Source organism: Coturnix japonica, chromosome 8 (genome assembly GCF_001577835.2).
Source record: "Coturnix japonica isolate 7356 chromosome 8, Coturnix japonica 2.1, whole genome shotgun sequence".
Classification (NCBI taxonomy): Eukaryota; Metazoa; Chordata; class Aves; order Galliformes; family Phasianidae; genus Coturnix; species Coturnix japonica.
Window position 1 is genome coordinate 26,066,813 of NC_029523.1, and position 27,432 is coordinate 26,094,244.

The 27,432-nt window shown below is 42.8% G+C and overlaps 1 protein-coding gene across 16 annotated transcripts in view; it reads left to right on the plus strand.

Annotated features, from left to right (window-relative positions):
- Nucleotides 1-27,432, plus strand: part of LRRC7 (leucine rich repeat containing 7) — a 169,574-nt gene that overhangs the window by 117,329 nt on the left and 24,813 nt on the right. For 14 of the 16 annotated variants that reach the window (XM_032446216.1, XM_032446217.1, XM_015870860.2 and 11 more), the window contains 10 exons: nt 6,118-6,181; nt 6,785-6,859; nt 7,926-8,070; nt 9,915-9,987; nt 12,797-12,926; nt 13,313-13,428; nt 21,134-21,203; nt 22,787-22,886; nt 23,544-23,668; nt 27,022-27,222. In XM_032446216.1, the coding sequence (XP_032302107.1) occupies nt 6,118-6,181; nt 6,785-6,859; nt 7,926-8,070; nt 9,915-9,987; nt 12,797-12,926; nt 13,313-13,428; nt 21,134-21,203; nt 22,787-22,886; nt 23,544-23,668; nt 27,022-27,222 (1,099 nt within the window). Of the gene's footprint in view, nt 1-6,117; nt 6,182-6,784; nt 6,860-7,925; nt 8,071-9,914; nt 9,988-12,796; nt 12,927-13,312; nt 13,429-18,032; nt 18,130-21,133; nt 21,204-22,786; nt 22,887-23,543; nt 23,669-27,021; nt 27,223-27,432 lie in introns of those variants that run through there. The other 2 variants (XM_015870870.2, XM_032446221.1) reach the window with 2 other exon arrangements.

The window sequence follows — 27,432 nt, forward strand, 5'->3', positions numbered from 1 at the left end:
TAGTACAGAGAATGGCATGTATCACGAAGGAGCATCTTTGGCAATTTAAAACATTATTTGAAGCACTGTCAGATAAATTTATTTTATTCTTGTCCTCTATTTCAATATTGCTCTGCTTTGCCTTTACAATAAGTACGAACATTTGTCCTTTTGATGTTGGAGGGCTGCAGATCTGGTCTTGTTTGTCTCTTTGGTTTCAGCTCAGCAGCGGTGAGCCAATAAAAGGCTCAGAAAGATATTCAGATATCTAAAAGGTGGCAGAATCCATTCTGATTTTTCAGCCATTAAATGTTATTCATAAAACTGATAATTGTTATTTTCATTAATCCTGAAAATGGAATCATACAAATCATTCCTGCGACTTAACAACATTAGTCCCATTCATTCCAGCAACATTTATAACGCTGGAATCCTTTCCACCTCCAAGCTGCTGCTTCTGGAAGTTGATTTGCAGAACCGCAGGTTGTGTGAAGTGTGTGGAAGTCAACGGAACTGAATTTATATCAGCTGAGAACGTGTCCAGGAACAGCTAAATATAGGCTTAAAAGCTTTGCTTTAGACTGCTATTTCTGAAAGGCTGTTCCACTTTTTTCCTAGTTTATGATAAAGATGTAAACTGATTCTTGCACTCTGAGATTACAAATGTTTTCATCTTTCGTGATGACCTGTTTTCTTTAAATAGTAACTCTGGCTGAGTTTAATGAATCACATTCCAGAAGACTTCTTGCTTTGGCAATGCGTTATTAAAGCACTGCCAATATTTTATTAAGGCACTACTACCACACATCTCTCTATTAGGCTGTTTTAAAGTAGATGAACTTGCTGCTGAGGGAAGGTGCACAAAAATGCTTTGTGTGGCTTTCCTGTTGTAGGAGCAGTTTGTGGCCATGTGTCGTGGGCCAAACTTGACTGAAAAATGGCCCCAATTCCTGTTGGCTAGAGGTAATGGTGGCTGTTTTGTGCCATTTCTCCTGTGGGGAGGCGATACAGACAGAACTTCTTGTAGCTCTCTGAAAGAGCGCTGACACTTCTGCCACCTGGGGTAATCCTGAGCAGAGTTCAGCACGTAGCTGAGGTGATCATTGTGGTCCTTTACAATCCAGGCCATTCTGTGATTCTATGGACAACTTCCATTTAGCAGATCCAGGTTTGATTTCTATTTGATACCTGACTAGCAGGGTTAAATTCTGGATAGAGTCTTCACAGAGCAAAGTGGTGGGTGGGGAAAGCATTTACAACCATGAAGACTCACTCTGGTTCACCTTGCATTCATTTTATTCTTAATTATGCTGGAACCTCGAGCTCCTCCCGGTGCACTGTGGAGCCGAAGACACAAAGAGTTCCCTCTGACTGTTATTAATGAGATCTAATTAGCCTGTTCAGCTTTCCGGGGTATGGCTGTGCTGTGGTACGCAAGGAAATTGCTCAGTATGCTCAGAGCACCATAAGTTGGTATTCTTTTAATTCTCCTTGACTAAAAATCATCTGCAGAATAAAAACCCCTGTGTACAGTTAAAACTGCAAGGGGAGTTTAGAGACATTTGTATTTGTTGCTGCATCAAGATGCAGTAGCTGTACCTGCAGATGTTTCTGCAAGGACAGCCTGACCAGTTGCCCTGCAGTGCATCAGCAGTGCCCTGAGGGCCACCGGCCAAGCAGAGCCCAGCCCAAGCTCTGCTCTGAGCTGTGCAGAAGGTCGCTTTTGGCACCTCTTCCCTTTAGCACTGGGAAATTCTCTGCACCGTGAGATGTCTTATTTATGTAACCTGAGAAATCAGGAATAGTGATGCAAAACTCGAAGGCTCTCAGCTGCTTGTGTTCTGACACCAGTACTGTGATTCAAACTGGTGTGAGGAGTGTTGGTTTTTCAGCAGATATTCACTAATCTTCCTCTTTACGTTGGTTTTTGCACACTTGTAGTTTCTCATGAGCTTATTACGCTGCAAACAATGCACCCCTCGGTGAGCTCTGCAGTCTCCTCCATATAACTCCTGCAGTTGCCTATGGATGGAGGAATGGATCCAAATGTGATCTGGGTTGAGATTTATGTGAAAAATTTGGCTTCAAGTTTTATTATCACATTAATTAAATTACATTACGTCATTGAAGCAATGAATATTTAACTGAGCATTACTCATAATTGCACCTTCCCCATTCCTCCTTCACAAAATGGTCACTCGTAAGAAAGTATAATGGATCTTTGGGGAAGAAAAATATAAGTAGTAGCATGAAGGAGACAAAAATATCACAGAGTAATAGGAAATGGGATGGGGTGTTCGTTCCCATGGGTACCTTTGCAGTGTGCTTTGTCTTCCTGCAGAGCCCTGTAGCAGATAGATGAAATTCATCTGCCTCTATACAAGTGCTGCTGTTTCTGAAACTATTTGTTTGTCTGCCGTGAGATGCTGTGCCATCATGTTTTAAAGATGTAGTTAAAATTTATTTACTAGAATGAATTTACAGTGCTGTAAAACAGAGCTTTTAAAGTAAAAGTTACATTCAGAGGTAGAATGCAAATATGAAACACAGCAGTGAAAGTGAAATACTTGTGTATGTTCAGACAGTGCTCTGATGGGAAAACCTTTAACATCTGTGGGTGCAAGCAGTGATAAAGCTGCAATACTCGCGTGCTGAGGTGAACTCCCAAAGCAGCAACTGGCCAGAGGTGGTTGAATAATTGCAGTCATTTGTTCTGCAGTTGTACTGCAGTGGGAAGTGTGCATTCATGGAAAGGATCCCCATAACGTACATGAGAATCTTATTGGTAGTGAGGCAGTCTGTTGTCGCCAAGTGTTTGCAATTACCAGTGTTATGGCTTTCCCCATTGAGATAACTTGTATTCAGTATTTACATCCTGTATCGAAGCATCAGAAATGTGAACTGGACTAATAGTCAGTTAAGGCACAATGGTGAAAGTTTCCAGTGCAACAAGTGAAACCATATCTAAACATTTTCAGTGGCTTAGAAGTTATTTGATGAGATACTGGGTGTAACTGATCTGTCTGAGAATGTTATGGCTTTGTTTAAAAAAGGAGCTTTTGTCTGGATTTGTAAAATTACAGGCAGCTCTTGCATGATATTTCCAAAGAGAACTGCAGCAGTTAAAGGACCAGAGGGGTTAAAGACATCGTTAGCTGAAATTTTAATGGAGAACAGAATATCAAACAGAACCCTTCGGGGAAACGAGTGGAAAATCTTCATGTTTGCAGGTGACTTCATTATCCTGCTTCACTATCATCATCTGTTGTGCCAGTGGAGCACTTACTGCTCTGTGAATGGCTCCCAGTCTTCCAGGCGCTCTTGCATATTGAAGAGATACCACTGAAAGATGAAATATTTGCATCATTTCTTTTGGTTTTATAGCAATAATATTTCAAAGTAATGAATACTGTAGGAACTAAAATACAGTAAGAAGCAGGCTGGGAATTGGAGAGCATCAATCAAGAGTTATATTACTGACTTAAAAGGAAGGGGGGTCAGCATACAGTGTATAAAAAGCCACTTTGTTTAATCATGTGCACTCAGTCTTGACTAATCATAGTTATATTGATAAGTTTTGTTTCAGATTTAACCGCTGTGTACATTAGGCTTGAACTCCATCATCGTGTTTTGCACCTTGTCTTCCAAAAACAGTCATTACTTTTCCACCCAGGAGGCCCAGATGTGTTTTAACAACTCTTCTCTGCAGGTCATTAATTTCTCAGTACAGAAGCACATCCAGTGCTTGATCTTCTGTTGTGACCCTAACATTCATTCCTTGAAGCTGAGCTGAAAGACAGAGGAATGCAGGAGGTCAGTTGTGGAGGCTGTTTACTTGAAGGAAGTAATAAAATACATGATTTCAGAAACTTGAGAGCCAAGTGTGTGTTTATCTACAAGGTTTTTCATCTCAATAACATGTTTAGAAGAAAATGCCTTCTGTTGAAGGATGAAATTTGCATTTTTGTCAAACATTTGTGTGTTTTTTTAAATCTTAGAAAACAAAACATGAAGTTTTCTCATAATAAATGTGCCTCAGTGTTCTCTACCCAACCCCATCACATCATTTTCCTGTAATCGAAATGTCAAAGCAAGTCTCCCTTGCTTACTTGTAGCATCTCTAATGACTGGCTCTACTTCTGATACAGAACACAGAGATAAAAGGGTCAATGGCAGAGATGCCATCAGTAGCAACTGTGATAATTTTTGGATTAGGATCAACTCTGAGTACTGCAGAAGGCCTCTATGTAGCAGAGTACTTCTGCTTCACACTGAATTCTTTAATTGTTTGTATCCTTTTATTTTTTCTGTTTTTTTTAATTTACCTCCATTGTAACGTAGTGCTGTGTTCGGAGCATATTGGTCTACCAGGACTGAGCAAGAAGTTCTGCAGCAGCAGGAAGGTGCCATCCCAGTTATGTTAATGGAAACAAAGGCAGTATTTAATTTATTGCATTTGCACTTTACCCATAACAGGAGATCTCTTTTTGCCTTTTGGAAGGGATCCGTTTTAGGGACGTGCTCAGTAGGCACAGTGGGGATGAGCCCTAAGGCTCAGGGATCTTAGAGCTCTTTTCTAACCTGAATGGTTCTGTGATTCTGTGATCCTGGCCCAGTCTGTCCTCCAGGAATGCCAGGAGGTGCCAGCAGAGCCAAGGCTGGGTGAGGGACACCCCGGCAGGAGGGAAGGCTGGTGGCAGCGCCAGCACATTGTGGCATGTTGCACCACCTGCACAGCACGTGGCCTGTCCCACACGCCTTGTTTAGTGCAGCACTGGAGGAACATAAGCATCATTATTTCAGTTTCTTAAAATGATTATGATCTTTAGGAAATATTTATGAAGCTATTTGGTTTAAATTTAATAATCTCTTTTATAAAGTATTGACTGTGCTACTCAAAATCATTTACAAACATCAAGTCACTCATCATAAACCATAGAGATCGATATATGCACATGAAGATGCTGTTTAATCTTTAGTGTTGTGGTAATTTTGAATTGGCTTTGTACAATCGTGGATTCTGACACTGTAGAGTGAGTGAAGTGGCAGTGATATGCATCTGGTAGGGATGTGAGCAATGCTGTGTGTCACACACGAGCAGAACATCCTTCCAGTGTGAGCAATCACAGTACTCCATCCATCCCGGACCTTCCATCCTTCAGCTCATGTTACAGAGTTGCTCAGCAGTTTTCTTTCCATCTTGAAATTATCTTTGCTGTTTTGGGATTTCTTCTTTGGTTTGATGCCTGTGGTGTGTTCTGAGCACAGTTTTTTAAACACCTGTGTGTTCTTAAAGGCTTATCTGTATTCATATTTGTAGGTTCTAAGTGCTTTTCCCAGTTGGTGTGCCTGGATGCCACGTGTGATTCTCACATGTGATTGAGAGAACCATTTTTTATCACAGCGTAAATTTGGAGATAAACAGGGGGGATTTATCCCCATTCACTTCCTTAACTCAAGAATCTCACCCAGTCACTTCTAACTTTAAAGCCCTTTAACCCATAATGTACATTTGAAATGAACTTTCCGTTTGCTTTCAAATGCTGCCTTCCTATTCCTCTCTCTCTCAGATAATGCAGGGCAGGAGGGTGAGCTGCTGGGGCTGATGTTGCATCACTCTTCTCTGGCCCAGCTGTGGTCTCAAACTGGGATCTCAAACTGATCCCTGAGTTAGAAACCTCTATGCTGCTTTTCATCCATTTGCAGCAGGAGGTCAACGCTCTTGCAGCATTAGGGTGGTTTACAGCCACCCTTTGTATTCATGCTGCAAAAAGCTAGAATGCTTTTTAGAAGTTCATAAAGAAAACAATCAAAAGTTTGCAAATTAATTTAGTCACCACAATTGATAGTTTTCAGTTGCTCACAGGTGAGTCGTTTTCCTTGAGTAACCATGCAAAAGTGCACCAAGATTTGATGTTTACTTTTATGTTCTTGTATTTGTTGCTGGTTTTCCAGTTCCAGAACTTTAGCTGGTGTCCAAAAGCAGAAGTGTGTTGTTGTCATTTGCAGTGATGTCCATCTGATCTAACTCTTTTTACACCAGCAGCATCACTTGGGCTTTATTCTTGTCTAAGCAAAAAGCTGACTGACTGTTTCCAAGGAAAAATTCCATCTTAGATGTTTCCTGATCTGTTGCAGGTCGATGCACAAGCTGACTCAGCTGGAGAGACTTGATCTGGGCAATAATGAATTCTCTGAACTGGTAAGAAATGCCCCTTTCAGCAAACACCTGTGTCATTTTGTGTTCGGGGGGCTGGACTTGTGCTTGAAAGGCATTAAGGTGTTGTGACCACTGTCTGCTGCCTTTGGGAAAGTATCTGTCTAATAAGAGGAATTGAGAAGAAAATGAAAGTTGAGAGGAGGAATAATGATTATCCGCGTTAACCTCAGTGAAGACTGGAAGAAAAGAATCATTAATCATTACAGGAACAAATAGCACAAAATGACCGCTAATTAACTTAACCTGGAAATTAAAAGTGATTTTAATCATCAAAGAAGAAAAAGAAAATTCAATAGAGTTAGCTTAGGCAAAATAAATTACCTTCCAATTATTGACTAATTATTTTTTGTAATAGAAACACATGATGCGACTGCACGTAGGATGGAGGCACTGAGCTGTGGGGGGTGGGTTCCTTCCTGCCCAATGTTCCGCATGGCGGGCAGCAGGAAGAGAACTTATGGGAACTGCAATGTTCCAAGGGACTCAGACTGCAGGAGATATTTTGATGACTCTCTGAAGGTGCTGAGATGCTGAACTGGCACATTTGATAGATGTGTCCATAACGTGATCTGTTCTTTTCCTAAGCCTGAGGTTCTCGAACAGATACAAAACCTGAAGGAATTATGGATGGACAATAATTCTCTGCAAATACTACCTGGGGTATGAACATTTATTTTATGTCATCTAATCTATGCTACTAATGATGAACAGTTCACCATGCAGTAAATGAGTGTATGTGTGTTTCCTGAATAGGTGCATATTTTCAGTTAGTTCTAATATCATTACCAAGTAATAAAAGGATCAAAATTGCCATGCACACAAAGGCCTTCTAAATGTTGAGCTACTACATGATAGTAACTACATTGGAGTGTACGTGTATTATCTGAGCTTTGTGTGGTTTGCATTGCGAGGGGAGTTGTTTCCTGCTGCCTTCTCAGGCACATTTCAGTGTAAGGAAAACAACAGCATCAATTTTGCTGATTTTCTTGGTGAAATGTCACGTCTAGAACGAAGTGACCGCCCTGTGCTAATGGACCGAGAGCCAGATTGCTTCTGCTGGCTACAAACTGTACATGCCAACAGGTTATCAAAGAAATCTGAGAACGTTCTGTCCTGTTGTTCGTGGATGTTAGAAGCTGCAGTGAATGTGTTCGCAAAGTAACCTGTTGAGAGTAACCTCTCATGACTGAACTGTGAGAATCTGAAACCTGATTTTAAACTTTAGAAAATGAAGGCAATGAATATGACACGGGGATGCGCTGATGCCAGGTGTCACCGCAGTGCTGCAGTGGGTGGGGTGAGCTGGGAGTTGTGTCCCTGGGATCCATATCCAACCAAAGAAAGTAATAAAGCAGTGTGACATTGAGAACTCAAATTCCCCCCAGATTTAATGAATCCAGAGCACCAGAATCTGCTTGGAGTTTATTATTTATTTTGTTGCATGTCGTTTCCAGAATGATAGGCTGGCATGATAATGGCAGTGGGCAGCATTTTAATAGGATTTAGGATTATCACCTGGGCTCACAGAGCAATTGATCTTCAGCACTGCCTAAACCTTCCCTTCTGTGGCTTTCTGAAGAAATCCCAGTGATGATTCAGTGACACAAATAGAAAAGGACTCTGAGATAGCCAGTAGAAGTCTGTATTGCAGTTGTTTGTCTTTAAACTTGGAAATTGGCATGCCATGTCTATCTGTTGAAGTAACGCTCTGTAACGTGCTATTAAGTCTATAGGAAAGTTAAAACAGCTCGTGTACCTGGATATGTCAAAAAACAGGATAGAAACTGTTGATTTGGACATATCGGGATGTGAAGGACTTGAAGACCTCCTGTTGTCATCAAATATGTTGCAGCAACTGCCAGACTCCATAGGTGAGCAAAGCTCCTGTTTTTACACTCAGCTTTGTGATAAAGCTGGAAGAACTGCCATTAAACCCCAAAGGAATTGGATATATCTGGTATCGGGGCAGTCCATAAAGACTGCTTTGAACATCAGAAAAAAATATGAATTCATGGTTAGGGGGCCTAGATTGTTCTGATCTGTGTTTTTCAAGAAACTACATCATAGAGATGCTATTGATCTGATCTAAATTAAAACAGAAATGTAAAAGTGGTTATATCAACAGTATTAAGCTCCTGAAGAAAATTAGTTACAATAGTGCAGTTCCAGTGATGGTGTTAAATGAAGAAATAGTTCAACCTGTTCATTTTCTGTTTTGACTATATTACATGTATAGAATTTCTGAATTACTTAGAACACGATCTCTGGAAGCTGTCTGTGGGTACATGCTCTGTACATCCAATCCCTCAGGTTTCCTTCAGGAACACCGCAGGTCCCTCCTCTCTTCTGTTGCTTCCAGCAGATGAGCCCCCAAGATGCACATTGTCTTGGAACGTGGAGCTGTGGACCCTCCCCTATTTTAATTAACAGAGTCAAGCCTCCAGACTGTTTTGCTGGCTAATGAAACTCTACTACATGAATATTTACTGAGTGACTTTTACTCGTGTTTTGCTCTAATGTGATATCTCACCATCAGCCCTGCAGTTTATTCTCGATGCAGTTCTCTGATGTACACATGCAGATTGATTTTTCCAGGTTACATAACTCTGGTACAGAAGGATGCTTACATTGAGAATTGTGCACTCAGTGCTTGTTTCCAAGTTCCCATTACTGAATCGTAATAAGTGTAACTGAAGCAAAGCAAAAAGAGCATTTCAATACTGCATTTTCAGGTGACAGCTTGCTGCAATTCTGTTTGGTAGAAATTTTTCCTCTTAAAAGACAGTGTTGCTATAGCCTGGATGTTTGCTGGGACATGTTGGCTTTTCAACAGAAACATATTCTGGTAGAAGTGAGTAATGCTTCTGACAGCCCTTTGAGGTGGACTATTCATCTGCTTCAGCTTTCATACCATGGTGCATTCCACTTCACGTTTTTCTTTATATAAGTAGTTAATTTATATTATACCCACTGCTAATATTATATTACTAAAATATATACTAAAATAATACTCAATTACAAACGTATGTTTTAAAAGAAAAAGCTGTTTTGGTGTTTCCAGAGCTCCTCTGGGATAAAAGCACACTTGGAAATGTCAGTAACTTCCAGAAGGTGGGAATCTTATTTTCTGACAACACCAATCTCAGTTCCAGCCACTGTGATGCAATGATTTTCCCATTCTTTCTGTCTCTTCTATTGAACTGATTTCCCATTGCACAGTGTAAAGCAGAAGTGTCATCCCTGGGTAAATGCTGACACTTCAGTATCTAGCAGTTCTCTTAACAGATAGAATCAGCTTCATGCTCAAATGCCTTCAGGACTGATTCCAGTCATCTGTTCCTACATGTTGTGAAGCACTCTAAGGGTAGCATTTACTATAGATAGCTTTGCTGGGGTCCTTCTGGGACCTAAGCACCTTTTAATCAGGGCAACAGGATACGATTCCCTTTTATTCCTCTTCACATTTTTCAGGACTTCAGAATACACTTAGGGCTGTACTCGTTGCTTTTCAGCTCAACATTTAACCTGTGCTGCATTGTAATGGAACATACTTTCAATGGGACAAGAGTGTGTTCGTACACTGCATCATTTCTAAAATCTAGATCTAGGTTACGCAGTGCTGGATGTTATTGTTTAATTGAGGATACTGGACGTTACAGAAAGTGACGACGATGAATGTGGAATATTTTTCTTTCCTTCCTCTCCTGTTCTGCAGGGCTGCTGAAAAGGCTCACCACGTTAAAAGTTGATGACAATCAGCTCACGATTTTGCCCAATGCCATTGGAAAGTGAGTATCAAGAGAAACCTTTTCCCTTCCACTTGCTTTACTCTGGAATCAAAAGTAAGACAGAGAAGATGCGCTGAATTACAAAACAACCCCCAGAGGTGCCCCTGACACACAGCCCGGCGTGTCTGCATGTGGAGCAGCTTCTCTGGACTTACACTGGCAGCAGCAATAGGAAGGTGACACGCACAGTATTTTTCACGACAAAGGGTGGAGAGGTGTTTCCTGTGTGAATCACTTGCAGTTCAGATGATTAGAGCAACAGAAGTAGAAAGATAAGAACTGGGGGAATGGCAGTTTCCATAACAACAGCTAGGACTGATGTTGGAAAGATGGCTGTATACCACATGTGTATTAAGGTGTCTTAAAACATTGAAGGAGCATAAACGAAAAAGCCGTGACAATTTAGTAGGTGTATACATAAAATATGTGAAAATATCATAGAAGTCCTGATTTGCTGAGATTTGATCAGATTCTGCATGGTCTTTGGTGCAAAATTCCACGTGGTGCTGCTGAATGCAGAGCTTCCCTCTGCTGCCTCAGCGTATTGCCTGCTGGAAATCCACAACTTACTGTAAAACTCAAAGCAGGTCCAGGCCTGTTTCCAAAGCAATACAAAGAGCCAACAGCCGTGCTTCAGAATGTGATTATTCTGCCATTCCTTGGAAGTCGGTGCTTTCATTTGATTTATAGTTTCCCTTCCTAGCAGAGAATGGCATGGTGAAATCTTTAGAGTAGAAATCATCTCTAACCTCCATAGCTGGTGCTGTCCCACTCCTGTTCCTACTCTGTAGCAATATTCTCAATAATAATTTTGTTGTTCAGATAGCGTCATGTCTGGCTTCCTGTGATGTGCTGCCTGCAGTGCATTGTACTGATGTGGTATTAATGGTGGGCATTAAAAGTTGGCTGTGTGAATGACCAAATGGAAATCTGGCTGTGCTGCAGTCACTTCTGACACTGAGAGCTTATACAGCTCCAAGCTGTGCTGGGCACTGTGCAGGAAGGTTGATGCTGTGTCCAACATTACCTTTAGCAATTGGGGGAGCCATCTTTCCAAAGCTGCCATGACAATATTTTCTTATGGATTGAATTGTTCAGAGCAAAGGGAATTCCCTCTCTTAATATCTGTTCTGTATTATTTGTCAAGGATCCGTGATCATGTTGTAAGAGATGCACAGTGCTGCTCCGAAAGGTGTGACTGCAGAGCAGTAGGTTAATCACCCAATATTATCCTATTATTTTTAAAGGTAGTACTTTCCCTTGCTTAATGAGGACAGTGTCTCCCACATCAAAATGAACTTCCTTTCTCTGACTCATCCACTTGGATAGTTTCCTACTGGGTCTCTTTCTCCTAAATGATGAGCACGGTACCCACTGCAGAGTGTATTATTCTCATACAAAGATTAGCAATGTGGAGGAGGGAATTCTCCCTCCAGGGACCAATTTCCTGATGAGACACAGAGCCTTTCAGCACTGCCTGAGTCAATGTTGTTAGCAGTGAACTGCCACCCTCGTTTTTGGCAAGTATGTTCAGAGCACAAGCCTGTAAATGGCATTTGGAGTTGGACCTGCAGGATGCTTTGCTCGGCAGACTCAGCTCAGGAAAAAATTCAGCATATATTTATCTTTACATTGTTAGATGGTATCAGAGGATTTACATACAGGGCTTTACAAATTGGACCCAGGGCCAGGAGACTGTATCCACAGGACTGCGGTGAATGCCCCTGCTTCTGCTTTCTGGGTACAAAGGTTGCAGCCCATGCATAGGAAATGGTGTGGTAACTTAGGAGCCACTGCATGGTGTCATAGGGCTGTTCTGTGGAGTCACAGGATCACTGAAGTTGGAAATGCCCTCTGAGATCCCCAGACCCAGCCATGCCGAACCTGCTGCCCATGACCCTCAGTGCACAAAAATATTCCTCAGCAATCTCTGGGCATGCACTGACAGCTGCCCCATTGCAGTGGATGACGTGTCTGATTTTTGTCTGTTCTTCTAAATCCAGATCGTTCCCTATAGATTTCAAGCCCAAGAAGGCACTAAAGCTCATACATTAAAGCTAATGAAATTTTAGCTAAATTGGCATGATTGGAATTATAGCAGTTCTTCTCAGCATGGCGTTCATCCACAGGCCATGGTGAATGACAAATCACTTTCTGAACTAAACGCTTCTCAATGGTGCTTACAGATGCAGCACGCTTTCATGGGGACTTTGTTGCTTTTGTTGTGTCCATCTTTGTTTGTCTACTGATGATGTCAGAGGGAAGAACAGAATCTGAGAACATCTGTGCCAGACAATATCTTACAGATAAAGTCAAGTCACTCTTTGCTGTCATGGGAACTCACACCAATACAGCTCAGGGGACGAGAGCCTCCAGTTTCCATTAGAAACAGTTGTTCAAAATTAGCTTTTCTATTTTTGAGCTTTTCTGGTTGTGTTATCATCAGTAAAACATATGCATCCTTAATTGAAAAAGCTTTCAAGTTGGACTTCTCTCATTCACGCACGTATTTGGTACGAGCACTTGAGAGGAAACTCATAGTACATATGGAGCAAAAAAAGGGGTGGTGGAAGTGGGGAATGATGGCATTCTCAGTGAGTCACAGAACTTATATTCCCTGATTTGAATGAGCAGCACAGCATTAATCTGTTACTGTTATTGACTTCTAGGGAAATCTGCAATAAATGTTCCATCTTCAGGGCACAGTGTCTGCAGAACTGTGATGATTTGAAACATCCAAAGGTTTTAGATGGCAAATTTTGTTACTTAACCCTCACGCAGCATCTAACAAGTGCATTTACAATTTCAGTTTATCTTTATTAGAAGAATTTGACTGCAGCTGTAATGAGTTGGAGTCGTTACCTTCTACCATCGGTTACCTTCACAACCTGAGGACGCTGGCTGTGGATGAGAATTTCCTTCCTGAGCTGCCCAGAGAAGTGAGAAGCTGATTCTGTTTTCAAATTACATCAAAATGTTTTGTGATAGGCCTGAGATTCCATCCCTGTTAAGTCAGAATATCCATCAAAGTAATTAATTTACTGCAACAGCAGTAAAGTAGTAAAAATCAAGTTAGCAATTAGATTTTCATGCAGAGGGGAGAGTATTGCTCAAAGCAGCAGTGATGGTGGCGTGGTGCTTTTCCTTGATGTTTCTAACAGAAGACCACATTTTCTGCCTTTGGATTCTGCATTTTCTGTTCTTTGTTATTTATAGGGGGGAAAAAGATAACTTGACCACCTTCTGATGTCAAATGAGTGGTAATAACCTTTTCCAAAGCAAGTATTGTTATACCTTTGCTTTTGTTTTTTTTCCATTCTCACAGATTGGGAGTTGTAAAAACGTGACGGTGATGTCTCTGCGCTCCAACAAGCTGGAATTTCTTCCAGATGAAATAGGTCAGATGCAGAAGCTGAGAGTGTTAAACCTGAGTGATAACAGGTACGGTTCCAATCATCTTCCTAACTCACGTCGTAAGAACATGTCTTAAAAAAGAGCTGATTCTTTTTAGTTATTTTGTATTATATTATATTTTAGTTATATTGCTGATGTAAGATATATAGATGTATATGAAGCATATAATACTGTATTTATGAGTACTTTAAATATTTAAATCATAGGGAAAAATATCTTGATTTAATTAATCTTCGTGGTTTGGTTTTAATTCTACTGGCATCCAAAGCAAAGTTGGAATGGGGCAAGGATCTGAGTCTCAGTGCTCTATCAGAGATGAAAGGCTGTTTGCATATTTTATATGCTGCTGTTTCCACATGAAAGTGAGATATTTGGCTGTAAAACTGGATACAGCCTTGTAATTTAGTGTTGTGATAAGAAAGATAAAATTGTGACAAGCTGCTGTATGAGATCATTACATGCAAGAGCACGAAACGTCACCCCATCTCCACCAAAATCAAAGGAAAATGTTCTGCTTCCTTCAGTGGGGCCAAGATCCTGTCAAAACCCAGCAGAACCCACCAGGTTCTCTGTTCTCCTGCATGTGACTGTTTGTGAATGCAGTGCTCACTGTGAGACTTTCTTGGTCTCCATCCTGTGCTCCCACTGCCGCCACAAATGGCTTTTCCATGGAACTTCTAGATTCATCTTCTCCAAGGTTATGTTAATATTCAGCGTGTGAACACTGTTCTGTTTCAGCCAATTATTGCTCGTATCCAGTAAATATCTGGGGAAGCACTTTGTGCACCTGGGTCTGATTTACTGTCAGCAGTTTTGTGGTTAAATTAAGGCTGACAGTAAGGTATAAAATAAGTAATGTTGCAATCCTTGTAATACATCTAGTCAAAATTGTTTACTTAATTCCATTAGATCATTGTCCTCAATGCAATGGTGTATCATAAAATACATTATGTACAGACCAGTGTGTAAAGTCAAACTGAACTCAAGGTTGGTGGAAACTGCCCAAGTCCCAGAAACCAATCTTAGATCTTCCTGACTTTGGGTTTCAGGTCCCAGTGCTTTCCCAGGGACACTGGGTGCACTGTCCCATCCGCGCACTGCAGTGCTGGGGGTTTGAGCTCCTTGCTGTGTTCCTGCAGCCTGAAGCTGTTTCAGGCGTGTTTTGAACTCTCTCTTTCCAGCTCTTTTCAGCCTCCCCACACTGTTCTGCATCCACCTGCCCTGTCCTGTCCTAGCTCAGGTTTGACCTGGAAGCTGGGAGTCCTGAACACATAGGGCTGCAGGTGAGAGCAGCCTGTCAGCAGTGCAGTTTTCAGATGGGTGCTTCCAGTGGCTGCCTCACCTTAGTCCACACAGCCAGCTGTAGGGGCACCAGGGCTGTGTCAGGGCACCTCAGGGTGCTATGGAGATGCCAGGGAGCTGCAGCTGTATTGCCTGGCACATAAAACCAGCCTGAACTGAATTGCTCGGACCTTTTTTCCAGGCCTGTTTTTATGCCATGAGCGTGCAATGAGGAAGTAGAAAACTACTCTTTTTTTTCTTTCTTTCTTTCTTTCTTCCTTTCTTTCTTTTTGCTAAGTCAGCTGCAGATTTCAGGCCTGTGACTGCATCTGTAATTACTGCTTTCTGAGTGCTGTTACTGGGGTGACAGGGAGGGGGTGGCTTCTGCTGGGAGAAGGCAGCAGAGGTGTAGGAGGATGCCATATTCCCTGTGCAAGCTGACCTGACAGCTGGCTGCCATGAAAGCAGCACTGCTGCCCACCTGCCTTGTTCTCTGGCCGCCTGGAGATAAGAATGCAGTGGGATTTCCACTGTGCAGTAAACACTGTGCGTAGCATCTCGTGGTGTTCCTTAGGCTGGGACGTGGTGGTCACTGTCCTTCCCGCTCCCCTTTCTTGCTGGCTAATAGCCCTGCATCTCCTTGTGCTTTCTCAGGGCTGCTCAGAGAAGTGGCTGTTATGGCCTGACTCCCTGAAACTTCTAGAAGTGATCTTTCTTCTTGTTGTGGTCACATCCTGACTTTCCCCACATATCCAATTTGCTCCCAGTAGTGTCTGGCAAACACCAAAGGCAGTTGAAGGTCTGCAGTGGCTGTGCAACAAGGCGGGTAGGAGGGGGAGGGCAGGAATAGACAGCCTTTCTTCATGGGGTGGGAATCTCTTCTCTCAACTCAACCCAAAAAGCCATGCAGTGAGTTGCAGCCATCAAACTGCTGGTTGGAGAGCAGTCTAAACTAGGATAGGTAGGAACAGTTGAATTATCTCACAGACTTCTCTGGAGGGGCCCAGGGAGTGATTTTTCCTGCTCCATTGACATCGTTTCCATCTGAGGTTGATTGTTGCCCTGCTGAGATGCTGTGACTGTGCTGGTTTCTTTTTCTATCTTTTGTGGACCTTCCACCTTGTGAAACAGGTGTTTCAAAGTTTCAGCACAAGAGCTGGACAGAGCTCGGATCCAGTCTTAATGCTGAATCCTTATTTCTTCATTTGATTTGGTTTCCTCCATTTTCCCATATATATTAACATTGATATATATTCCCCATATATATTAACATTGAGTCCATTCCTCCTTTGAATGAGCCCACATATATGTGCTAATAGGGATGGTATTTGGGCTCTGCTTGTAGTTAGGAACTTTTCCATGTTATTGTAATACTTTTGCCCTTCTGCTTTTCCTTGCTCAGATATGACAGAGAAGGTAGAGCATGTCAGTTCTTTCCCTTTGAGCCATCAGTAGAAGAGGCACAGATGTGCAGGTAGAACGTTCCAGATCCAAGGTGCCTCTGCACTTGCTTCATACTGCGGCATGGAGATCCTGAGTCCTGGGCTAAGGGTCAGGCTTTTCCCTGTCAGCCTGTTCTGAGGTTTGCTGAGCCCTGGGCCTTGCTGCTAAGGGAGACCCATCCACACCAAATACTGCTCTGACAGAATTTTTGCGTGATACCTCCAATTTTTGCCCAAACCTTCTGAGGGTTGGCACTCACTCCTTGTACTGACAGTTAACAGGGATGGACTATGCATATGGTCACAGATTCTTTTAGAATTTATCTGTCGGTTCTTTGTGACTTTCTCCCTCCTGACACCAGAGGGGATTTTGTGTCTGTTCTGTCAGGCTGCTCATGCAGCTTTGCACGTGGATTTCACAGGGAGCAGACTCAGTCACTGTGACTGTCAGCCCGTGCTGGATGTTGGAGGATTGTCATGGATAAATAGTTTTACAAAGGGGACTCAGTCTCTCACTGCAGATTCATCCTAGTGAATAACTTAGATCAGGGCCATCTCCTTCTATTTTGTCACGTGCCAAATTTTACCTCCAGTGCCTACAGCAGCAGTTGAACTTTCATGTCCAATAGTCTCTTAGGTCATTACCTTCATCCCAGTGATGTTCTCTGTTAGTAGCTGGGCTACTCAGAGGTTTCTTGTGAGATGTTGTTTTTCCATAGTGTTCTATCTGCATACATTCTCCATGCAGGCTGCCTCCAGGCATGCACAGTGCACAGGTACTGGTGGATTTGAACTTGCCCTGCCAGAGTGCTTGGAACGTTGGCAATCTGCTCTCCAAATGGTCATGCACACAAGGGGTGATGGACAATGTAGCTGTTAAGCAGCACGTGATGAGGAAAAAAGAAGCCCCCCTTCCTTCGCACTGTCTGGAGCTGGTCTGGTGATGAATGAAACTATGAATGTTACCTGCACTTTTCATGTGTGGGAGATTTGCCATTAAGTTCTCATCAGGTATCTTTCAAGGAAGAGACAAACATGACAAACAATGCACTCAGGCTAAAAAGAATCTTAAGTTTTTTGTGAGCTGCCATATTTTGCGTAAAGGTGGGTCAGAGTTTGGAGTCCCTCCCTACCCTTTTTAATACTATGGTTTCAGCTACTACAGGTTTTCACTCTTGTTCTGCCTTCTGAAGGCCTTCAGTGTTTTAAGATGGACCTTGCTCATTTTAATTGACCAGAAGCTATTTTTTAGTTCAGGATTTTCTACAGGTATTCATATTAGAACTCAATTTCAACCAGGTGATTACACTCCAGCTTTTCTTTCCCACATCTTACACACTAAGACTGTATCTGTCCTCACCTATTCTCATCTCTGTAGCTGGGAGCCCTCTCTCCTTTTATCTTTACAGGTCCAAACCTTTTCTTCCCTTTCACAGACTCTTCATCCCTGGGAAATGCAACATTTTGTTGTTACTACACAATAAAAGGCAATGGTGGGCTGGACCTCGACTTGCTTTCCTGTTGCTAAGGTGGTGTCTAATGAGGGTTAGTGTGCATCTGACCGGAGCGTAGGTGGCTTCACCCTGTGCATTCAGGAGAGTTTTGATTCCAGTTACCTGCAATGCAACTACCTGGGGATTCATCCTTGCCTTTGCCAGGCATCTCTGGTGCTTCAAGAGCCAGTGCAGCATCTGATAAAGTAGTTGTGCAGTTACTGATGCATGAAAGATACAGAGACCTCCACCATGTAGCGAGTCCCTGGGGGGAGCTGCTTGGATTCACTCACAGCTAAGAATGCACGTGGGATTCATTCAAAGAAAAAAAGCTGTCTTACCAGTAACCGGTGTTCTTCACACTGTGTAGTCCTCAGATACATTTGTCTTCCATCTGCTTCTCCTCTCTCCTCAGAGTCCTTCCAGGTATGAGTCCTGTGATTGAGAGGTAGAATTGTTAGAATGTACATTTGGGCTACACTTCTCAAAGAGCATCGGTTACTGGTAAGTAACCTTTCTTCTAGTTTTAGATTGTTCTTACAGAAGAGCTTAACCACTCATCACCTTTCTGTATTTGCATTGCTTCTGTCCTGGGCTCAGAGCTCGATTACTGCTCTGAATCTCAGGAACAGAAGTCAGATGAAACAAGCATAACATGGCAATGCATTCCGAAATGTAGGACTGTTCCTTTCGGTGTATCTTTTTCTGTTCAGTTATTTGTACGGTATTGCTTACTGACAAAGAGGTAATTGCTTCTGGGCGTATTATTATCCTCCAGTGTTTGTGAACTGTAAATGGAAGACCTAATATGAATTATGTTCTTTTAAACATTCACGCTCTGAAAACCCCGTTACTGTCCATTAGCTGAGCATGACCATGGAGAGCTGTTCCTGGTTGACCAAACCGGCTGGGCTGCTCTAAATTACCCCAGGATCCCAGTGTGCCGTAACGCACCGACGCACCGCTTCCTTGAGGCTGGGGCTCATACGGTGCCAAGGGTTTTATGTGTATTTTAACCTCATATAAATACAGAAAATAGCTTTGACACTGAGAGATTATTTTATTATCATGTCTGGCTTTTCTTACAGTTGAGTTTAAGAGATTCCAAACTGAAGTTATTGGGGATTTACAAAGTGCACGGAAATGAAACTTGTCAAGTGTTAGTGTTCCAAAGGGCTGCAGGTGTCCCTGCTGCAGGGTGGTTGCTCTGCTCCAGGCCAGCAGCAGCTTCCAGCAGGGTGTTGTTTGCTCCATGGTAAGAATTCTTGTACAGTGTAATTTGCCCCTTAATTGTAAGTCAGTTAATTTGACCTTCTTCTCAAGGAATTATCTGTTCACCCATTAAAGCTCAATCTAGAATTGAGCATGTATTTTCTTAGATTTATAACACTGATTATGTACATAACTTTCCATGCCATCTAGTGAAATCTTTCAGTATTTAGTATAAAGGAAAAGCTCTTTGTTGAACAGTACAGTCATAAACTTTCCACGTCTTGTACTACTGTCTGATTGCAGCCCTATGTTAGGTGCATGGAAGCAGAGCAAACCAATCACATTGTCAGTACTAATGGAAGGCAGAGGAGAAAGCCGCATCTTTAACCAAGGGTGTCTTAGTTCTTTGGAACCAGTGGGATTATGCTGATGTAGACCAAACAGGATCTGACCCCCAGTCTGGAAAGTAACCAAGCTACATCTATGCATAAGTAACACTGGAGGTGCTTTGTAGCTGTGGTACAACCTTGTTTTGGCTGATGAACAGTTATAAACTTTGGTGGTTGAACTAACCCGATATGAGCAGCAAGCACAGCCCTGTTCTGGAGTGTGTAAAATACAGAGCATCCTCTCTTGGTAATCCCGTTGTTCATGAAAGTCAGTGAGATGCGGGTGTGTTGTTACTGCAGATGGGGGGGAACGTTCATGAACTTCACACAGTCCAAAAAGCAGACATGAATTTAAATGTGAAAAAGAAGTTGCAGTCAGAAAAAGAGGCTGTGTCTCATTTTGGTGGCAGTTGTCAGAAATCAGCGCTGCTTTGGGGTGCCTCCATTCACTGATCTTTAATTTGACATTTTCTCTTATTAAGGGCACCTGAGAATCAGTTCTGATCAGACACTTAAAGGAAGGTGTCCGGGCTTCTGGGCACCACAGAGAGCTCTGTGTTTTGTTTGGCTGGAAATGGAGAACCAGCCTGGGGATCTCATTGCCACACGTCATTTCTGCTTACCAGACGTGTTCTCCATTTGATGCCCATCACTCGACTGCAGTGAGCTGGGAACTGCAGCAGTGACCCTCTGCAGTCACTGCGTCCCAAGGGCAGAGCAATAAGGCTGTTGCTTGAGAAGTCACTTCTTATCTTTTTATTGAGAAAAAAAGATTCAAGTGAAAAGTCCAGGTAACCAGCATTTAAGAACCTTTACGTAAACTACTAAAGCTTCATCTTGTCACCCCTGTGCATGAGGAACTTCTCAGTGTGCACTGTTCCAGGGAAGGGGGAAGATAGATGCATTTTGAGATAGCAATAAAAACTAAGTCTCAGGAAGTTTAGAAACTCTCATGCCATTAATTGTAGGTTTAAACGTGCACACACATGTAAAAACACCCTGACCCATACAGGTGTTTCACAGCACACTGAATATGCATGTATTCATGTCAATGTATTTCACCTGTATGGGTAAATCACCTTTAGGATAAGGTTTTCTTATTAAAATCACAGTCTTCATGACAGTAGGGATATTTGCTGGTGGTTGTTTGTCTTTGTTGGAGGTCCAAGTCTGTTGTTCCTTCTCCCTGCAGTCAGTTTGCCTCCTGGCAGGAGAGGGGTTTACGTCTCCTGTTTGTGGTTAAATAGCAATAAATGTTTTGCTGTCCTCTCTGGATGGTCCATCCCCTTTGGCAGCCCTCTGTAACATGGAGATGGGGAGCAGTGATGTGTGGCCAGGGCTGCTCCCTGCCTTGATGTGGGCTGCAAAGAGGAGATAGTGTGCTCAGATCAAGGTGCTTTCTGTGGAAGCGTGGCTGGAGCTCCCACAACCACCTCGTCCTCTTTTCCCTGCTCCCACGTGCAGATCATTTTAAGAAATGGACTCATACGTATCATGAAAAGGCTTTGGGGTTTGATTGTTTTTTTTTTTTACTGTTTTATTTAATTTTGTCATTTAGGTTTGCTGTGAATTTCTATTATTTTGATTTTATACCTGGCATTTCTGCAAAAATGAATTTCCCATTATCCTCCAGTAATTTGTGTTCCAAAATGTGACTGGTGAGTAAACGGGTTTAAGTCGTCTATGCTGAAAAGCCGGCAGGGCTTTGCTGGACGTCCTGCTGGGACCAGATCTTTTCTGTGTTACAGGGTATAAGTTTCTCTCTTAATGTGGAAGTATTTAAAGGGGAATCCCCTTAATAAAGTACAATATTTTAATAAAGTGTGCGAGAAAATAAGAGGCGATAGCAGTTCTCGTCTGATCAATCCAGTCATGCTGTGTATTGAAGGAATTACTCTTCCCTTATCATTTACAGGCTGAAGAACTTACCATTCACTTTTACGAAACTCAAAGAACTTGCAGCTTTGTGGCTTTCTGACAACCAGGTAACGGCTTTCGGTGTTTGTAATTTCTTTGTAAGGTCCTGGGGCTCTTACAGGAGCCATGAATGAGGTCTGTAATGTCACACGTCACTGCAGCAGAGCTTTAGAAGAGGTTGGTCCCAGCCCAGCTGCTACTTTCCTACCAAGCTGTGGGCAGTCCTGGCTGGCGTTCATGACCTCGGTAAACTTGCCATCGCTGGGTTTATTGCTTGCTGCTAACCAACCTCCTGTACCCTGATAAAAGTAGTGAGCAGTGATGAGAATCACCAAGAGAATATTCTGTAAGCAGAAATTCAAGAGGCAGAGCTTTGTTCTCAGCCTTGCTCTTAGTTTGTCCCATTCCTTACACCATCTCTGCCCCTCCATTTTCATCTTCTGCCTTTTCCTGCCCACACTTCCCTTGCTGTATAATTCAAACCCCAGTGAAGCCAGCAGGAGTTTAAATATGTAGAAGATGCACAAGAACTCTCAGTCTTGTTTTAGAGATAATTCTGGTTTAAGTTCCTCTTACATTTAGATATGCCTTCCTACGTTCCAAGGAGCTCAGCTCATGTGGCATTACCATTAATTCCTTAGGACTCTGTTTGTAAACAAATTCTGTGACATAAACACAAGGAAATGTAACACTTACCCGGTATCTGAGCACTGGAATAAGTCCCCATCATTCTTTGCAGTACTGGTGGATAAGATAGGATAATTTTGCAGTTCCAGAATGTGATTAAGTGGAGACAAATTCAATTAGTGCAATGTTAGACAAGTTCAATACACCCAGCAGGTTTTAATAATTACAGTAAGTTCTCGTAGTCTCATCTTTCCCACCCTACAATAAAGCCCAATGTCAGCCGTTACACCTCCTCAGCTGAAGCTGATGAGGATAATGATGCTGCTGGAAATGAGTCCCCCCTATATCTGTATGAGGCGGCTGCAGGAGCCAGAGCAGAGCTGTGCTGCCTGGGGACAGACCTGCCTGCTGCTGCCATCCACTGAGACAAAGCAACGGCTCATCTGCATCAATGCTTTGTTGCATTTCCCCTTAAATTTAGCTTTCACTTTGTATGGCTACGCAAAAGTCTTCAAGCTGAAGGGAGGCGAGACTGAGCAGGAGGGTTAATACACACAGATGAATTAATTTTGCAGCACTAAATTAGGATTCTAAATTATTTCCATAAAAAAAATGCCTGTACCCATCCACCAAACACACACTTCCTAATAATCAGGCAATGTCTTTTCAGCATTTTGACTTTTCAGTGATGAGGTTTAGATCGTCTTCTAATCCATGAACTGTGACAGTCACTGCCGGGTGCTGCATCACAGCAAAGCAATGACAGCAGCCAGTTGAGTAGAGCTCAGTGGTGTCTCTGTGCAGCTGGCACCAGGAGGGCCCTCAGAGTTACAGGATCCACTCCTTGTGGATGCTGGCTTACAGCACGCAGATCACATGGGAATCCTGGTGGGAGTTACAGGCAGGCTGAGGGATGGCAGAGGAAGAAGTGCCACCAAACACTGTTTATTGCCTGCTAAAGCTCCATCTTGTCTAACAGATGTGCTCTCAGTGACCAGCCCTTTGTTTTGCCTTTCCTATGCAGTCCAAGGCTCTCATCCCTCTGCAAACTGAAGCTCACCCAGAAACGAAGCAGAGAGTTCTGACTAACTACATGTTTCCCCAGCAGCCCCGCAGCGATGAAGGTAAAACACCATCAGATCAGCATTCCCCCTGGAGGCAGCAGCAGGCTGTGGGAACAGGGGGCTGAGCCGTGGCTCTGTGCGGCATCATCTGCGCCTCCCGATGCCAGGAGTGCAGTGGTGTGCACAGAGCAGCCCATGTGCTGCCACGCACCGAGGGCTCCTGCTTCCAGCCCACGGGTGTCCAACCAGTTGGCCTGCCTGGGCTGCACTGAGAGAGGAGGAATTGTCTTGGGCTGCATATAAAATATCCAGTACTGTTAATGTACACTAAAAATAGAAAAGAAAAGGAAAAAAAAAGAAGTGTAACACAGCGGGTTGGACACACAAGCAGGTTCACAGGGAGCAGAGCCGGGAGCCTGGCAAAACCAGGGCTTGGCTTTGAAGCCCCTGCATCCCAGTAGGGAGCCTCCATGCTCCTCATCCAGCCCTGCCCCAAAGCCCTCCTGCTCTCCAGCATTCTCACTGTGATTTCAGCATTCACATTTATTTTTAATGGTCTTTTCTTAGTTATGACCCTATTGCCCCCTCAGCAGTTTTGAGACAAAGACCCAACGTTGCCAGTCACCCAAGAGTTTGTCTTCCTGGATGATTTCCAGCCTTTTGCTGAGGGCATTAATCTCTTGTTCTGTTGCATTGCTGTTCGCAATTTAACTGCAGATTTCCAGTCAGACAGTGATAGTTTCAACCCTACTTTGTGGGAGGAGCAGAGACAGCAACGTATGACTGTTGCCTTTGAATTTGAAGAAAAAAAGGAAGAGGAGGAAAATCCAGGGAAAGTCAAGGTAAGTTTGGCTTGATTTTTTTTTGTTTTTGGCATTCACACGTTGGAGACAGGGTCCAATATGCAGATGTTGAACTGAAGCTGTTTCATCACTGGGGCAGAATGAACACGGAGCGCTGGGGGGTTGGGGTTACTCTTCAGCCACACCATTCTTTAGAAATACTTAGATCCTGTGGGGATTCCAGATTCCTCTCCAGGTGAAGGCTGTGAGAGCTGCTATTAATAAATATTCAATATCCCATTCAGATCTTCTTGGAGAAATGGATTTTGTGTTCACGTATTTTTCCTAATTAGGAATTTTTACTTAACTCTTGCAACCAAATATAATCGGTGTATATACGTCTGCTTTAGTGCTTTAGCAAAACAGAAAATGAACTAGAAAAAGCAATCTGACTCACAGTAAATAGATGAAACTGAAGTTTTACCCGATATGAACTGCAGATTTATAGCCTGTGTGTGGAAAGCAGAGTACCTGGGAGATTCACATTGTTCCACTGCTTCTTGTTGCAGTTGTGACTGTGAGTAACGTGTCCAAATGTGCACAAGTGTTAACAGAGAAATAGGTAATTTCTAAGACTGTAGATGGATCTAATTGTATTACCTGTTATTTGCGAGCATTGTTTTCGATATTGAAATGTGATATAGGAAATACATGGCTTAGCCATTCTGTTTTGAATGTGTTTCAGAACTCCACGGATGACTGAAACAAATGCTTCCTTTCAGTAAGCTGTTTTTGTAGACAAACGAAACTCTTCCCTCCCTTAATGCTGTTCCTATACTCGGGTTTGAGTGCTGCCATCTGCTGTATGGGAAATGGAGAGGCAAATGCCACTGAGCCCAGTGCCACATCCCAGGGTGTCCCAGAAGCAGCCCTGGACACACAACCCATCCCATGGCAGGGGGGTGTGCTGGGATGATTCCTGCTGGGATGGGCTTTGCCATGCAGATGAGCCATGGCTTGCAGGGTTGCTGCTGCCCCTGATGTTTGGCTTGGCAGCTGAAGGCCAAGGCAGCATTTACCCTTTGGTCCACTGTAGGGGATAAGTCCAACACTAACATACATTTTCTGGAGTTCTTACCTGTTTTCACTCCCACTTGTGGCGAGAGTGTAAACCAGTCATCTATTTCTGCATGAAATTCCTCAATTTCCATACGTGATCATAGAAATTATACAATGGTTTGGGTTGGAAAGGACCTTGAACACCACCAAGTTCCAAGTAGGGAACACTTCTCCCCAGCTCAGGCTGCCCAGAGCCCACCCACAGCCTCGGGTACCTCCAGGCATGGGGCAGCAGTGCTGGGCCCTCACTGCCCTCATGGGGAAGAACTGCCTCCAAATCTCCCCTCTTCCAGTTAAAAGCCATTACCCCCTGCCTGAGCTGTTGCTCTATGATGAGAGTCCCCCCAGCTTTCCTGCAGTCTCTGTGGCACTGGCAGTGGGGTCTCCCTGGACCCTTCTCCTCTCAGCCCACCTCCCTTTGCCCTTCTCTGCAGGGCAGGTGCTCCAACTGATCCTTGTTTCCCTTCATCAGGCCCAGTCGTTACGTTTTGGAGCTGATGCCTTAATCATTGCTTAAAGAAGGATTATTAAATGAAAAGCTATGCAAGGACATAGCAGCTGATCAAATATGTCCTTCCACTGATGCATCCTAAAGAGAGCATCCCTCCTCTATTATATCTCTGTGCGTACAGCAAATACCCATAGCTACCTGTAGCTTGTATAACAGGGGCCTTCATGGGATGAATTGGAGGGTAACCCCAGATTAGCAATGGGTGGTTACCACAAGCATTGTTTGCATTTTATAAAAGCACGCCTAATTTTCATTGTGTGTATTTCATATTTAAAACTGCCTTCTCATCCAAGCTATATAACACCGACTTGAAGATTTAAATTAATCAATAAATTCTTCCATAAGGAATGTTGAACTTTGAAAACTCTCTTTCCAGGGTCACTCGCTTTTGGTGTAGCATTAAAACATACAAGAGTTGCTTTGATAGATTCTAACCCGGCAATGAAAATACCTGCTTTGAATGCATAGCACCCACCACAGCTGCCTGTGTCTTTATGGTGTAACATGCCCAGCAATGTCAGACTCTTACTGAAATCCCTGCCCGAGTTGCCAATCACACATTTCTCTTTGGCTAGTGCTTACTGAGCCTCTGCTCTGTGCCTGCAGTTCCAGCTATGCTTGTCTGTAGCTTTTACATTGAAATCATGGCTCGGATTTTCGGAAAAAGAGATTGCCTAATTAGGCCACATCTGAATATGATTTCTTTCAACCGTAAACCAACCACAGCCTTAGTAATGCTTTACAGACTTAATTTCTTTTTTTCTGTTGAAATTCTTTATTAACATATGACATCATAGCCATACATTTAACGTTTTATGTTAAAGTCATGTCAGAATCTATTATGTGTAATGTTTATTCTACCGTGGCTCAGAATTATATGCTAGTATTTCATATAGCTTTATTTCCAAGTTGATCAGGGTTTGGTTTCTAAATTGTTCCTGCTGACAGACCGAAATCACTTGAACCCCAAATTGCCCTTTTCCTACTTGTTAGAGGTGTAAAATCCAATGGCTGTGTGGTGACCTGTTAAAAGCAAGCTCCCCTTGTCCACCTCACATACGCAATCAGGTAAAAGCTCCTTTGCAGTAAATGCTTTGCAGTAAATTACTTGTAGAGCTGTTTTCAGGCTGTGATCAATTTGGACTTGGATGACTACAATATTTCTTTACTTCTGAGTGATAAAAACAAAAAGCTCAAAGTGTTGATTGTTGTAGGAGATCCATAGGTCTGTCAGTCAAAGTACTGTTCAGTGTGAGCCAGGTTGACTTTTCTGTAGTGGTTTAAGTCTGTTTTCCTGTATTTCTGTATACTTAGGAGCAGAATTCATGCATTTGAGTGTATGTATGTACATTACACGTCTCAAAGAGCAAATAGATCCCAGGAGATCAGGTTCTGTTCTCAGCTGTTACAGATAATTCTGATTAATTCTGTACACTGAGCATAGCTAAATTAGTTCTGCATTTGCATCGGTATCATTTTGGAGAAGTGTGGTTTAATATGCTTGTGCTCTCAGGCCAAGTGCAGAATTAAAACGCTATACTCTCGCAGGGTGAAAGATAGGCCTGCAGGGAAGCATGCCCATCCATTATTTTATGTCACTGAAATTCCATGATAGGTTGTGCAGTGTAACTGAATGAGAAGTTTGGTCCAAGAACTGAAAGACTGAACAGACTACCTCAAATAGATTAATACAGAACTTAGCCATAGTACTGTAACCATGGTTTTAGTTTGCATGCTGTTTTCATTTTGTATTTGTGCTTTAATTCTTTTTATGAATGTTCAGGTTGAAATAAATCTAAAACGTTATCCCACTCCATACCCGGAGGATTTAAAGAATATGGTAAAATCAGTTCAAAATCTGGTGGGCAAAACAAGCCATGGAGTACGGCCTGAGAACGCAGCACCAACCGCCAACACTGAACAAACTGTGAAAGAAAAGTATGAGCACAAGTGGCCCATGGCACCAAAGGAGATTTCAGTGGAGGTAATGTAAAAGGATCGTTGTTCCTCTCAAGAGTTCAAGACGGGGTTTTAATATAACTCCCTCAAATGCTATGCTGCATCTGCTGTGAGCTTCTTGCCTAAGGGTTTCTAGTTCGATTCTGCCAAGTAAGCCTAGTTTTGTGCTGAGCTGCTCCTCCCCCATACTATTGGATTTTCAGACTGAATCTTTGATTTTAAATCTAGCTAGATC